This window comes from Labrus bergylta, chromosome 14 (assembly GCF_963930695.1).
Source record: "Labrus bergylta chromosome 14, fLabBer1.1, whole genome shotgun sequence".
NCBI classification, from domain to species: domain Eukaryota; kingdom Metazoa; phylum Chordata; class Actinopteri; order Labriformes; family Labridae; genus Labrus; species Labrus bergylta.
In genome coordinates, this window is record NC_089208.1 from 25,867,953 (window position 1) to 25,884,596 (window position 16,644).

The 16,644-nt window shown below is 39.6% G+C and overlaps 1 protein-coding gene across 2 annotated transcripts in view; it reads right to left on the reverse strand.

The window, feature by feature from the left end:
- Nucleotides 1-822: 822 nt before the first annotated feature.
- Nucleotides 823-16,644, reverse strand: part of nova1 (NOVA alternative splicing regulator 1) — a 39,252-nt gene continuing 23,430 nt past the window's right edge. For both annotated transcript variants that reach the window (XM_020629282.3, XM_065962753.1), the window contains exons 3-4: nt 10,538-10,704; nt 823-9,463 (exon numbers count right to left, since the gene is read on the reverse strand). In XM_020629282.3, the coding sequence (XP_020484938.1) occupies nt 8,444-9,463; nt 10,538-10,704 (1,187 nt within the window). In that variant the 3' untranslated portion in view covers nt 823-8,443. The remainder of the gene's footprint in view (nt 9,464-10,537; nt 10,705-16,644) is intronic.

The following is a 16,644-nucleotide window of genomic DNA, read 5'->3' on the forward strand; positions in this document are numbered from 1 at the left end:
CCTTACTAAATCTAATATGCTGATTGCATAAGAGGAATGAAGTTCATTTATGGGAATAAAGTGGATACTTCAGTTAAAGTGACTTATTTAACTAAAAAGTAAAGAAACTGGCGACATATTTTTGCTTTCATTTTTGGATAAAGTCAAATTGTGATTAAATAAAAAGAAAGAAAGTCAAATCAAAAACTCCCTTCATCTTGACATTTTGGCATAAAAGTTACAGAGGAGAACATGAGGAATAAATAATGAAGTGATGCACTTTCAAGGAAAAAGTCGAAATGCAGATAATAAAGTTAAATTCTAATTTAGAGAAACAGATTTAGTCCTTTTTTGTCGACATTTTTACTTTTCAACCTTTTTCTCAACACTTTCAAAATAATCCTTCACGTCCCTGCTATTTTCCCAACAATATTTTTTCAACCCTTTGACTTTTTTCTTAAAGTGCATAATGAAAGAAAACGTCCTTCTCTCATTATTTCTCATGCCTTGCTCTAATCCTCTTCCATGTATAATTCTCGTCATGCCAAAAACAAAAAAATACTTTTCCTCTTAATTTTAATCAGGTTAGAAAAAATAAACTAGCTTTTTAAGGTGGACAACATAATGATCTAACACTCAAACTAACCATCAGATACATTACGTAAATTCATTCTCATTCTAAAATGTAATTGTCATACCTTCATCCCTCATCATATGTGAGCCTTGTGTTCATAAAGCGCCATTGTTCCCTTTAAAGTGTGCTCGTATTGAAGATCTGTTAACGTGTCATATAGACACTGGACGTTTTCTCTGGAGTGCAGAACAAAAGAAACACAAGGCGAGTGATGTTAAAATGAACATTTATAATGACTCTTTGTTGCCGTCGCAAAAATAATCTTTAAAAAACAATTCAATTTATTAACACTGAAATGCTGACTTCACTGGTAGTCCACGAGTCATAAAACACAACTCACTGAATTTCTTTTACAAACACAGTACTACAGTTACATTAAATAGTCATTACCGTTAAATCTATTAATGAATAATGTTCAAATCAACGAAGAAGAAAAACAATGACACTTTTAAAATCCTCTCATTCCCTCACCGTAGTAGCTGTTGTCATTTTATCAACAGTGTTTCGTTTAGAAAAGATCCTGCTTCTGAGATGTTTCTCTGACAAAAGCAGAAAACAGACTGGCAGCATAACAATAATGGTGCATGAGCTCGAACGTCGTACAATTAGGGGTGATGTTTTTCAAGGGGAGTGGAAATGGGACGTAACCATTCCAGTGATCTAACATTTAGTCATGTAGGCTGGCAGCCTTTTGGCTCAGTATAGAATTATTTGGCACTCGTTGCAGATAATATTTGCCATGAAAAGCTTTCACACTTGTCTCAAATGGCACAAGAAGACATTTCTCCTCTTTGTTTCTCAATAAACTCAAAGAGGACTTTTTTTCCATTTTTTAAAGACATACAAATGCTGTCCCGGAAAGCCCTTTAAGGTAGTTAAACACTGTGGACTTTCACAGATTATTCTCGTCACAAATGAAAGACAGAACCGTCGTCAATCAACTAAAAAAGAAAAAAACATCACTTTTCTGAGGTTGCAATATTTGATCTTATGCTGTCAGCCCATTTTAGTCTGAGATGTAAAGAACAGAGGTCAAACAAAGTCAAACCAAATACCCCCCAAAAAAGTCAATCTGTAATGATGTGAGAATGGTTGCAAGGTGTTGCCATGCTTTCTTCAGTTTACATTTAAGCAACCCTGCAGAATTGTCCAGGAAAAGAAAAAAAGAAACAAGAAAACAACAGAACAGTCTCGCAGAGTGTAAAATATCCAACACATACATGAGTTCTCGGGGGGATGGAGAAGGTCAAATAAGTTCATGAGAGGTTCAGAGGGTCAGAGACACCAACAGAAATGGCCTCATATCTGGTTGGCAAAGAATCCTGTATTTTCTCCGGGGCTCAGAGGTACTTTAATCCGTTTCAAAGGGCGGACACTGTGTGATGAAACACAAATCGTGGTGTAGGCTGAGAGAGTGAGACTCGAGGAGAAGAGGTTGTGAGAGAGCCTTAGCCAGAAAAAACAGTCCTTCTTTGTGAAAGAGCTTTCATGGACGCAGATGAACATCCGGGACACGTTTGAGGTGAAAAGAGAAACAAAACAAACTTCTTCTTTTGAATGAATCTGTAACAGGTTTGACATTGAGGTGAGATAAAATGCAACGACAGGGGTTTGAAAACTCAAAAATAATGAGAGAAATATCATTCATGTATCTCTAGGCCACTCGACGTCGGTAAGGTTTCCTCACTGGTTTTAAAACATGTTGAGGTTACAGAGAGGATCTTCATGTTGCTGGTGCCAATTATGTTATCTACCTTCACTTCTTTTCAACAGGTAACTTTTAGTGTCTTCATTAATATGCAATCAAACAGAAGCAAAACTAACCCACAGAGGAGACAAACATGTCCACACTGCAATCAAAAATGTTTAAACTGCAAGTCAAATACATTCTCAATGATATGTAATCAAAATATTTTTTTTACTTTTGAATACAAAAATGATTGACTCTGATCTTGTGGGCAGGACTACGTTGAGAAACGTCTCAATCTGAGCGATGATAAAAAAACATCCATAAAAACTACTGAAACATTTTGGATTCAAAAGCAAAAGTTTTAGATGTGCAAAGAAACTTTTTTTCATCTGCGTTAATGTTTCTTTAATCACAAGTTCACTTTAACGGAATTTGATTTCAGTCTGCAGTTTTGTCAGCTATGCATGTCTAATCCTTAAATCTGATAAAAGCATAATAAAGACACAAAAGTGACCTTGTAGTTTTTTAAACTTGCATCCCTTGGTTCTTTCGTCAAAGTTGAAGAAATAAAAAAGGGTTTTTTGAATTTGTAATTTAAGCAAAAGGAGGATGCACGATGTCTTAGGATCCTTCTGGGTTTTCACATGTTTGTAAAAAAAACCCAAAAAACAAAGCACTCAGTGACTGACACAAACCTCTGCTGAAGGGTATGTGAGGAAACAGGTGCTACCTTTTTTCTATTTAGTTTGAGACTCCAGCCCTTTCCATCACTCATGAGACCCAACAGGATCGGGGGAATAAATAAATAATGGTAACATCAGAGCAACAGCAAACAGAAACAAAATGAACAACATGGTTTTGCTTCATTTCACAAGATGACCCACTGATCAGTAAAGTGCATTTATGCAACACCAAACAAACAAGATAATGTTGACAGCGAATCGGAAGTTGTGTTTAAACATATCTGGTTCATGACTGTGGCCGTGTGAGGCCTACCTGACTATAGCTGAAATCTGTTATTGACATAGATATTAACTCTACATGTATCTGACATTCCTGCCCTGAATTTACATTAAAGACTGGTAACATTCAACAGAATTCAAAATGATACAAAAAGAATATATGGGTACATTCATAGATTAGATCTGGGCTTTTAAGCTGTGACATTAAAACAAAAAGAATCGTGTAACTTCATGGGACAGGTTACATGAGGTTCAACCTGTTTAAAAAAAAATGCATGCTTGATTTTATTTTTAAAAGAAACACAAAGAGCCAATGCACTGAGTAACATTTTCACGTTTGCTTGTTTCACATTTGTAATACTCCTCACTGTACCTAAAAATCAAACCATCTGTGATGACGTGAAGATGACAATTTGATCTGTGTGTGTATATGTGTGTATGTGTGTGTGTGTGTGTGTGTGTGTGTGTGTGTGTGTGTGTGTGGGTGTGTGTTTTGGGCCAACATGACAATAATGATCTCCCTCCCAACTCACGACATAAAAAAACAACTCTTTTTTTTTTCCAACATGAGGCGAGTAAACTTAAGTGCTTTTACATTTGACTTCATGCAGCGTAATGTCTTTGAATGTTGCGAGACACCCTCGCAAAAGTTTTTGTCATTTTATTTTTTTCCTCCATATTTAATTTTTTTTAAACGTTTGATACCATGCAATAGAAGACGTGCAAAAAGATAACACCTAACTCCACAAACACATTTTTGATTGTTAATGGTATGTTATGAATGCTTATAACATGTTATGCTTTAGTCCATGCTGGCCTATAGAGAGACATTTGTGAGACAGCAGTACTTTAAGCCACAGGTCAAACAAACACACAAGGGATGCATGGAGTGTAAAACAACATGGATCCATAAAAATCACAATCTTTAACTCTTATCTATGTACCTATGGGATAAAACAATGCACAAAAAGTTCTTTGTCCTTTGTTTTTCTTAAGTCATGTATTTGATTATCTTTTCTTAACTTAAAAGACAGTGTTTGATTGGCACTTGATCAGCACTTCTAAACAAGTTATTGATATCTAACATTTGATCGCACATCTACAATTTCAGAAGCTGCGGAGGTCTAGTTTGGCACAGGTTGTACTATGGAGTCTATTATTACTTTTTACTATCTTACCAATACTGTATAGTATTTCTATACACCTCGTCGTATGCTCCGGCCTTTCGGAGCACATCTCTAATCAACAGACCAGACATCTTTTCAACTAAAATATTTTTGTATAGTTTACTTATCAAATAGCAGCATTTTCATAACTTACAAAAAGTACATGTAAACCTATTCATTCAAAATCTTAGTAATTTCAAAGGTTCATACAACAGACATAAAACACAAAACAGGACAACATGCTACTATATTGCTTCCAATATTCTTTACATTTTCTTACTGTCAAACTAAATCATCAATGACAGAAATATGGACACCACCGGCTGATGATGAGTCATCATAATGCACAAACAAATCGCGAAGCTAATCTTAATCAGGCTTAGTTGGCACTCTCATCATCCACACAAATATAACATAGTTCACATTGTATCGACAACGCTGGACTGCATTTGGACTACAAACTAGAATAGCTACAATAAAGTACATATAGATCATATGACATGACATATTGTATTCCACAGAAATGAATCTAGTCATTTTTCAGATAAGAGGATATGCATAAAGGATGTCATTGTTTCGGCTTGAGGTCACAAACAAGTTCCCACCTTACTTCTTGCTATCGTATGCGTTCTTTTCCTTACTATGCTTCGTTTAGAGGCTGAAACTCGAGCTCAGTTTGTTCAGCTGACACATGAATATTTATTCAACCAAGATTTGCCTTCTTCTTCTGGAATGAAAAAAAGGCCATAGTTCACGGTCTAAACTCTTCTAAGTGTTCTTCGTGTAGAGGGAATTTGATACTTTGAGCTAATGTTGCTGGCTGGTCTTGTGGGTGTCACAGTATTTGGAGGCAGGTGTTTTCTGTGCAATTTAGCCTTGTGAACTCTACGGCCTGGGAAAACATTTTTATACCCTCATGACCTATAGTGCATAACTCCCACCACCACAAACCAGCAGCAGCAGCAGCAACAGCACACCCAGCACACTGCCCATGAGAGGACAAGACAGGAGGAAGGAGAAAGAGGGGGAGAGCACAGTGTAGGTAGAAGAAGAAGAAGAAGAAGAAGAAGAAGCACAGACAGAGATAAGAGACAGAAGGGTGAGAAACAGCAACATACAGGGGGAATCAAAATGTCGAGAGAAAGAGGAAAGCTAATGAAGGGGCAGAGAGAGAAATAGTATTTGGCACAATGTAGCGATCGAGAGCTTTTGACGGAGAGCTCTCTGCAGGCGAGCAGTCCAGTTGCATTGGTAATACATCCCCCTGGTTTTGTGCTTGTATCTTATTATAATGCTCAAACTTTGGGCAGTAAAAAGGTTTTCTTATGCTGGGCCAGATTATCGTTAATGGATGACAGTGAAGCCTTCCAGACACGTAGTGAAAGAAAAGATTTCAGTGTTGCCATGATTTAATGTTCACACACGACGAGTTGTTTCTTTCGACTATGAATTATGAATGAGAAAAGGGTAGTCATTCAATTCTGTCCCCAAAACAACAGGAAGAGGGAGTGACTCTGATTTTTTCCTGGACACTTTGCTGCAACAACTAGAGCTGCTCAAAACATTTCTTGATATCATAAATCAATCTGCAAATTATTTTTTCAGGACAAATCAATTCACCACTTTGAATGCAAATTTAAAAGATGCTGATCCCAGTTTCTCAGAGCGCTTAACTAAGTCTGCAAATTGTTTTCTATCATCAACACCGAGAGTTTAAACCCAAAGAAAGCTGGAACCTGCAAATATTTGACACTTTTAGAAAAAGAAAAAATGGACATAAACAATTTAGGCAATCAAATTCCTTCCCTATGATGAATTGATTAATTAACGCAGCTCTAGCAGCAACTCTCACAGCCTTGTATTCAGGAAGCTAATCTTAGAACATGGGTTGAAGGAGGACAATTGAAAGATGTCTCTGCGATGTAATAAGTGCACAGAAAAATGGCAGGGATAAATTTTGTGGTCTGAAAATGTCTGCTAATTTTTGGGCGCAAGTGCATTGGAGGAAGTGATAAAACAAAACCATCACAAGATGCTGGGAGTATAAATGCTCTTGTGGAGATTTATCCCTTCTGTCAGTATTGGTGGGTTATGTGACATAGATGTGCACATTAAAATATACTCACATCCCCCGGCAGGGACAGACACTTTACGTTGTGTTTTTAATGTCTCACAGTGCAGTCTTCAGAGACCCAGTGTACTCAGGATGAACACCATGGATAGCAGCACAGAAGGAAGCCAAGGTAATCTTCAGAGTGTTTGGAAATGTTGGAGACAATTAGCCTCCCTGCATTAGACAAACAATTGCCCATAAAAGACAACGATGCCGAAAACATTTCACAATGTTTTATTATGTGCTCCGACTCGAAGTTAGTGAGCGTTAACGTGTTTTGGGAGCGATAACAGGCTGCCTGGATGAACTGCAGACTTTTTTTTTTTCTTTGTCTTGATGCAAATTGGGAAGGATGGCTCACAGACAAAAAAAAAGTGAGTCCAAACCTTCTTTTCAAGTGTCATTCTACTTCCCTTTCATTAGAGTTTGTCTCTAGACTATTTGGTACCCTTAATGTAAAGGCAATAGTTTCTTTGTTCACAGAAATTGGTTCATACAGCTTCTCTTATCAAAATGCTTTTTGTAGTGCTTTGTTCTTTTTGCAAACTGAACTGGTGAGACACTGCTTCAAGGTAGCTTTAGATGTAGTTCTTGTGATTCTCAAAGTGTGTGAATAAGGCAAAAATCATCGTCAGGTAAAAAATCTAGAGTGCGGCCAATTTTTATGGAGAAAAAAAAAAGTTACCTGGACTTGGAGTTAAAATATTAAGACTGGATTGCTTTTCATCTCGCGATGCTGAAATCAATCCGCTTCATTAGGTGAGAGGCTGGGTCACAATCAATGGGCTACTAACGGCTGGACGACGCTTCAAATAAAAAGGAAGGTCGCCAGACAGATTCAGATTGAATGGAGATTTACATCTAATTCTATAGCACCAAGAAAAGGGTTCAACAACATCGTATTTGTGTTTGTAGCTGGAACTGAATATGCAAATATGTTTTCAGTGTTTGTGTTTTTTTTTTTTCTGGGAGCATGTTTGTTCTCATGTAAAATATATGTATACATTCCTGTGTGTCTCCTCTGTCCTCTCACATTGATTATTTAACCCCTGAACTATACTTGCAGAACAGCAACAGTCAAGTTCAGACTGGGTTTACAGAGTTATACAATTCGTTCACTGCAACACAATATTTGATCCCTGTAAATAAAAAATAGCAATAGGCTAATATTGTTTTTACATTCAGATCAACCTGCATTCACAGGTTTAAATTATCTATTTGTGTTTAAATGAGACCATGTCAATAAATAAAGGATGGAAGTATAAAATACCCAAATTTAGAAACGTCAATTATGATATGAGCCAGAATTCAACATATGTCAACATAGACGTGATGTCTCAAGAAATTATACTCAAGATTGCTTCCCTTATGGACTGAGGTGACCTCAGGTGCTTGTCGTAAAACCTCTGCTGTTAACAATGCATTCTGCATTGTACAAAAAGAGCAAAGGTTTGTGAAACAGCAGGCTGGAACTTTTTCTGACACGCTCAACTCACCGGGAGCCGAGGCTTTGCAAACTGAAATTCAAACCAAGAAAAACCCAATCAGATCAAAAACAAAACAAAAGAGCTATGAGGTTTTGGAGGAGGGTGAAGCCCTGCGGCCTCACCCTTGAATCTGCAGCTTGGCAGTGGACCAGTCCAGCTTACTCTGATCGCCATCGTCAAAAGGACTCGACACAAACTTTTAAAAAACATCAGGACATCAGTCCTAAAAACACATTCACATATCACACACACTTATCTTGGTTGTCTCCCCCACCTCCTCCTTTGTGATTCTCTCATTTGATACTGAAATATTGAACAGATATTTGGACTTTTCTTTTTTTTTTTTCAATTCATCGTGACCCTCTCGATTCCCTTCTATCTCTGTCTTCATCCTTTCCTCTTCTTTTTCTTTTTAGCCCACCTTTTGTGGGTTGGTAGCGCGCACGCCCTGCTCGTAGGTGATCCGCTGGCTGATCAGATACTGTGCTGCTTGCGTAGCGGCTGGCGACCCTGTTATGGTAACTTTACGGTTCCGAGTACCAGGAATGAACTCTCCCTTTTTGGAGATCTGGATGCGGGCTCCTGTTAGCTCCTGGTACTCTACCAGCGTTTTCCCTCCTTTCCCTAAAATGGCGCCGACCAGATTCTCGGGCACAGCGATCTCAACCACGTCCTTGGCCCCGTCTCCCAGCTTCTCTGTCGCCAACAGGGAGGAGGCCATCAGTGGGGAAGAAGCATTTAAGTAACCATTGGAAGCCCCTGTCGCAGCTGCAAGAGAACCCAGGGAGAAGCCCCCCAGGCCTGCTGCAGGGTGGCCTGCACCGCTGGAGGCATCGCTAGCATAAGAGGCCAGCAGGTTAGCTGCAGCAGCAGCGGCTGGGTTAGCACTAGCTGCTACTGCAGCGAGGACCCCAGATGCAGCTGCAGGGTTGAGGCCGAGGCCCAGGGTGTTAGTGTTGTAGCCGTAGCTGGCCAGAGTGTTGAGAGCTGAGGTGATGGCCAACAGGTCGTTGCCGGAGAAGCTGGACATGGTGGCGGGGAAGGCCCCCATTCCCGTCAAGCCGGCCTGGCCCAGGAGGCTGGAGGCAGTAGCAGCGGCTGCAGCGGCGTTGGGCATTACCTCTGCCGTGTTAGCGTAGGGTGAGCCGGTGGGGTTTGAGTTGGCCACTGGGCCCGAGACGTTGGAGTAGCTGATGTTGAGGCAGCTGCTGCTCTGAGGGTCCTCCTGTATCTTTTGTACTATGATCTCCACAGCTTTGCGGTTCTGTTCGGGTTCCCCACTGATGGTCACCACTCGCTCCTGCAGGTTGATGCCCTCTGGCTTCTGGGAGAGCTGCACCCACGCGCCTGACTGCTCCATCACTGCTTTTACTGTGGCTCCGCCTTTTCCAATGATAAGCCCAGCAGTGCTATTGGGCACGATCAATTTGGCCTGAGGAGACATACAAAATGAAGTAGCAATGAGAGGTAACAAGAGGAAGATTTAACAGCGTAAATGGCGGACAGAAAGAGGGATGTCTCGCTCTGAGTCAGAGTACTACACCAGCCCCCTCTTTACTCAGCGGTTTGTTAATCCCAGGGGTTTAGCCTGCAGCTGCCACACGGCTCTGTCTCACTATGAAAGACTGGAGGTAAAAATAACCACATACCCTCACATTTTCCTGACCCTTCTAGACTGTGGGTCATGGCCCAGAGAACAAGCAAGACTGTTGACTAATAAACAAAGTGTCCTGGAAGTGAACTATTACCTACCACAAACTAACCTCACCCCTGAGTCAACTCTTTGTATCAGTCCAAAATATGGACTTTTGTTTTTTTTGTTTACGGGGGTTGCTGTACACAGAGCAATACAGGAGCAACTATATGACCGACTTTAAACATCTCAAAATTAATTCTAATGTTTGACATGTTAAAAAAATGTTTTTAATGCTCTTCTTTGACAAACACAAAATGTAGGGAGGGGCTGCCAGCTGAGCTGCCACATGCTTGTTTGTAAGTGCTTAGCTTGTTTTGAAGTTGGGCTTCAGTGTTCATTCTTGAATGTATATAAAGTGGAGCCAAGGGTCTAAAATCATTTAAAAACTAACAGATGGGGCACTGGTGGCAGAGTGGTTAGTTTGCACGCTCTATGTGCAGATGCTGCAGCTCTTGAAGCGGGTGGCGCTGTTTCAAATCCCTTTCCCCCATGTCATTCCCCACTCTCTCCCCAATTTCCAACTATATCCACTGTCTCTAAAATAAAGGAAGAGAAAGCCCCAAAATCTTTTTTTTAAATATATATATGTATAGATTTTAAGAAAATGTCCAGAGAGGAAAGTGTCTCCCAGCCTTCAGACATCTTTTTAAGAAAAACTAAAACGTTATGGTTTTCACTTGCTGTCTGTCTGTAAAACATGAGACCCATTCAGGCTGAACTAAAGAAAATAATTCAATTAGAATCTCTGATTTTTAACAGACAAGATCCCAATCGAGGTCCTGCCGCACAGTCGACAGCAGATCATCTTACCTGTTTGACTCGGTCGGGATTGACTGTGGTCTGTGGCTGCAGTATGCTGACTGGTTCTGGTTTCTGGGCGCTCTGGGGCATCTCCCGGACTTTCTCTGCGATGAAGTTGTGGACGCCATTGAGTGCTTCGACTGTACCCTGTATCAGACAGACGCGTTCTGTTGTTCCTGTAATGAGACGCACAAACACAAGTGATCAGCTCCTGTAATGTGCTCTGAGTGGGTACTTGGCGAGCAGATTTGAGGGATTTGCTCGGGGCTGGACTAAAAAATCTACATTTATATTACGATGTCTTGGCAATGAAAAACGTTCCTTGACATCCTACAAAGAGACCCAATTACTAAGCCATTCCTCGCTTCCTCCATTTACACAACCAACAGAGAAACAGCTGAAAGAAAGAAACTGTGCTCGGTTAGAGAGCCACATGAGGGGAGAAGGATTCCTCTTCAATGATGTAACTCTTTCACTGCTGAAACTCTGAGCCGTGCAGCTCTAAGAGACTAAACACACACTTGTTCCTCCTCTAAGCTTCTTTCTACACCCACATTGACGACCCAGCCGGCATTTCGTTGCCATGGTGAAGGGGCCGAGCCGTGGAAACAGGTGATGCAACAGCGAGTCCTTTATACTCGCTCAGACGATTTTTTTAAAACACTCTCCCTTTAGTCTCAACCTTCCTGCCTCGTTTTCTTTAACGTTCCACTGATCTATGGATGAAGTGAAAGTGAAACAGCTTCAGATTTCCTCAGATGATTCAACAGTCTAAATAAGGAAAATTCCTTTGTGAAAATAAATGTTATATTTCACCCATTGAGTAAATGAGAAAAATGGGTAAGGGCAGCTCGAATCAAGATTAAGTATCAACAATAAAGTCAAAATGCTAAATTCTTCTTCCCAGGCATGGTAAGAAACTGTCTCTTCTTACGAGGCAGTTTGTTTGTTGGTGCATTTTATTTGTTTCAAGCTTTTCTCATTTCAATCCAAACATGATTTTTGCCTCTCAGTGAGATTACATTTCTTCTTTCTGAGTAGCTAAATGCAATATAAATATGTTTGATCGACACTGACATGTAATGAATCGCCTGTTCAAAGTCAGAGTTTGTTATTGAAAGCATTTCATCCTTATCCTTAAATCAAGAACAGATAAAGTCTCACTTGGCGCTTACAGACCGCCACTGAGTAAAGCTAGCGGGCGGAGGAATGCAATGTGTGTGTGCATTCCTAAGTGTTTGTGTATGTGGAGCTCACACACACACAGAGAGGAGGCAATGTGAACTCACACAATGTGACACCAATATGACGACGTTACAGATGCAATGTGTAAGTTTAAAGATGCTGATGAAACGCACGTTTCTGAAGCGTAGGCGTTTTGTTCAGCAGGATAATCTTCACAGATGAACTCCATTTCTATGATGTTTGAAGCGTTAATGAAGCTGACAGAAGTAAAAAGCTAACGTTATGCTACAAGCTAACTACACCACGGTCGGATGATTGTGACGTCACTAGCGTTATGCTTCAGACGATCTCTGATAAACTAATCCACGTAGTTTAATAAATAGTTTATTAACATAATATTCACCTTAACCTAAAGATTAAACCTACAGGAGACATCTCCGACTAGTGAGAGAGTTCCCGCTCTCTGTGTCCGGCCTGATGACGTTTAATGTCCCCGACAACCACTGTAGTCACATTTAGCCACTTGTTAGCGACCGCCTTTTTAAAGACGCGTAAAAACTACAAAATTCACAAGTGGGGGTATTACCTTACGTAGTTTATGTCGTCTAACAAAACACTAACATCTCTTCAGCTTGTGTTAACCACAGACCTTATTTCAGGCATCGAACCACAAACCCATTCAAAATCCCCGTTGACTTTTAGACGTTAGACCCCATGGCGCTCAAATGCTAACTTACTTCAGGGTTTTAGGACTCATTCCTGTGGTGCTCTATAGACCTACAGAAAAAAAACTCTTCATGTATGCTGAACTGACTTATTTAAACTATAGGACAGTTCTGTTACTTCCCTAAGATCATATTTAACTTATACATTTTATTTAGCAAAGAAATGCATTTTCCAAAGTTTCTAGCCCAGCCAGGGACAGGGGTTGCAAATTAGACACCGCTAGAACCCTGTATGAAATGGTATCTACTTTTAATATAAGGAATGTTCATTGCATTGATCCCTGTTAAATAAACAAATAACTTTATTTACATAATATTAATTATTTAAATAGGCCAATCTCATTTATTGTACATGTGATGCGTGATTCCTTATTCTAAACACAATATCTGCATATTTCTCTAATATAAGTCTATTTAATAAATCATTCTTTAATACTGTCTTTTTATTAGAGAAGTGTGTTTGTTTTCAGTCTTGATTCACCACTTCGATAAAATATCTGAGGCCTCTTTGGCACTAGATATTTTTACTTGTTCTTAAAAATGTTGGCACGTTACAGTTTCCTGCCCTGTTGGCAGATAAATGCTTCTGTTAGTATTCCCCAATTGTTTTTGCTCTTTTCTCTCTTTCTCTCAGGCTGACTAATAACAGGGTGAAAGAGAAAGTCTCCTTCGTTGGATCCATTGCTAATTGACTCAAATCTTAAATTACAGGATTAGGTAACAAACATTTTCGTCTTTGCTCTTAGCCATTAATCAGCATTCAGAAATGCTCAAACGAACACAATCAGTCAAAGTCAGACTCTATTGCCTTTGTGCAACAAACATGTCTAATAATTGATTTTAAAAGTCAATAGGTCAGTTCATGCAAATCAGAAAAAGCACTCTAATAGGACAAAATGGGGAAAGGCACCTGACCTTTGATTGACCTTACTTCTATAGTTAAAAGCTCTTTACAATGGATGCACAGAGCTTTATAAAGCACAGGAAAAATCTACTGTACAGGTCCAGAACAATGCATTATTTGTTGATTTCAACAAGATACCAAAACAAAGAATAATACAAATTTAAATAGAAATCTGAAAGAAATGCAAACGTGTGTGTGTGAGCCTCACACTGAAGCATAGCTGGCGCCTCTTGGTGTCATTGCTCTGCACCTGCCTGTCATACTTAAAGTGACAAAGTGACAGACTGCAGGCACTTGACCTGTTGTAGATTTTTATGTCGGCACCTGCATTCATCACTGAAAATCATTACTAGACATTTAAAAATGGCAAAAGACACAGTTCGATAAATTAACGACACACGCGACATGCTTTCAAGTGTTGGCTGAAGACGGTATATTTCTGAAGTTTCCAACATTAAAGGTAAATTTAAAAGACATACATTACATAACATTAGACAACGTGAAGTGTTATTTTTACTAAACTTAAAGGCGACATATTATGAAAAATGTTTTTGAACATATATTTGAGTAACCTGAGTGTCTACTGACCCACAAAATGTGAAATAAATCCATCCAGTCCTTTGTTTGTGGTCTGCATAAGTCTTACAACACAGAGAAAAATGCTCCGTTTCAAATTTGCTCAACTTGTGATGTCACAGTGGGATTCTGGTAAAAAAAAAAAAAAAAAATACCCTCCCCTCCCCTGATATCTCCACCCATGGACTCCACCCCCAGCCTAGAACAAAACTTTTACGCAGGTCCGACATTTTTATTCTCGCTAGCAAAGGAGTGATGCTCATTGCATTTACAGAGACACACACACCAAAACGGAGCGTTCTGAGAGAGCTGGTTTATACAGGGTTACAAACCTCCTCTGGTGCTTGATTCACGTTATATTTTGACCAAAGCACAGCACAGATGTTTCATTTAGACCACAGAGGACTGTTTGAAAAGGTAGAAAAGGGGTGATAATATGTCCTCTTTAAATGTTAAACTTAGTAGAGGAGAATCAAAATCTGGGTAGAAACAGTTTTGCTCTAGTGGTTTGGTGAATGTTGATATCATGTTTTAACTCCAGCATCTAAACACAGCATTACAATCCACAGAAGGGATAAAAGCATGAATCACACTTTTCAATTGTTAGAAATAATAAAGGAACTGAAGGGGCACTTTCTAAAGACTGTTCACTTGTATACTATAAACTGCTCTTGCACATGCAGCCAGGATATAAATAAACAAATATGGGGAGCTGGATAGCCTAGTGGTTATGATGCCTGCTCCATGTACAGAGGCTGGAGTGTAAGGGCATTTTGACAAAACTAATCTTTGTAACAGGAGTAGCTGAGAGCAGAGGTTTGAAACATCCTGTCTTTTAATCAACGACTTCCTGACTGTCCTTTTGATATCCTATCACCTGCTGGCTTCCTACTGTTTCATATTCTTACTGCATTTGAAGAATTTGCATTCCTATTGGTGCTGCATGTAGTAAAAAAGGTTTTTGACTCATAACATGTTTGTACATCTTCAGAGAACTAGAAATTCTCATATTTTTGGAAGAATTTTCTCTCACAAGAGTCCTCGTCGCAGCAACTGTGGGTTTGAATCCAACCTTTACTGCATGTCATCCCCCACTCTCTACTCCCAATTCCTGTCTCTCTTCAGCTGTCCTATCCAAAGGTTAAACAGAGGGGAAACAATCACATATTACCAACATGGTGGTTGATATAGTTACTATTTTGAAGTGAATAAAAATACAGCTTTTCAGACTCTGTAAAGCTGCTCTTAAGACTTTCTTGGACAAAACATGTCGAAAAAAGTAATTCTACATCATCCACCAATTCTAGCAGGGTTCACCATCCTATTCACTTTAATGCTTTGCTACATTTGCTGCAGACATCGCTGAGAGTGTTCATATTGCATATCTGAAAAACATAAACAATGAAATCGATATAATATAATCTGTGACAGACCTACGTCACCATGATAAGATCAGCCAACCAGTATATTGGTCAGCTCCAGTTGGAATAAATGTGTAGTGACTACAAAAACATTATGTCAAGAAATCACTGAGGGGTCAGTTGGGACTAGTTTCTGATCAGAGCAATAAAACCAGTGATTAATGTTCTTTTCAATCTGGACAACTCACTCCATTTATTTAAAGTCTGTGACATAAGGACTCCAATGATTCTTCTCAATGTGCCACTAAATCAACTAAGACAACAAACTCAAAAACAACACAAAGACAAGCCAACACAGTCGGGAACATGTATGCTTCAAATCACACCTGCATGGCTGCAATTACCTGGAACCTTTGCTTTAGTATCGAAGTTACCAATTCACCACAATCACTGTTACCTTGGGCATCATACAACCATATTTTAAAAAAGTAAAATAAAAATAAAAATGTGCAAAACATACTTGCACTGGATGTTAACTGGGAACACAGAGATTTCCCCAAAGTGTGGCTTACTGGAATATTTTGGGGATTGAGCAATCCCTTTAGTCTGCTCTACCCCGAACCATCTTGAGTGACACAACAGTCCTTAACCGACAGTCTGCCTTTAGGGATCGTTGTTTTTTTTTTTGTTTTTCACGAGTCAAACATTCAAACTTTAACTGAACACTCCTTCATCTCGTCATAGAGGAGCGACGGCTCTGCTTCCAGGTGTGTTTTCACTGGAGACACATCTGATGGGACGTCATTAAGGGGACATGAAACCGTCTGAATGTTACACTTTTGTTCTCCACCCTCTCACTTCCTAAATTGCATCAGCTCCAGCCTTGTCTGAGGGTGAAAAATTTCATAATAAAAAAACCTTGTACTGCTTTTGGGTTTGCATTAAAAAAGTTATCTCATCCTCTTGTTGGCAGGAGGAGAGAGAGAAATGTGTCAGAGCCCCAGAGAGCGACACTTCCCAGCCTTCAGCTCCCCCCAGAACACCACAGACTCTCAGGTCTTCTGTCTTCTCGATCCTGAGGCAAGAAAGTTTGAACACTTTACACTGTTTTGTTGACTTTTTTTTTTTTCCCCAAGCACAAACTTTAGTCTGATTTATGCAGAGCACGCCACCCATAAACTGTCACCGTCAATTATTATCATCACGTCAGCACATTTTGAAACTATTCCCACGCCCAACTGAGCAGCAAGGTATCGTTGGATAAATCCACGTGGTCACGTTGTTGCCATATGGCAGCTTTTTGTAGAAACATAAACACTAAATACTAATGTGGGGATTTCTGTAGCAAGCCATTAACATCCAGCA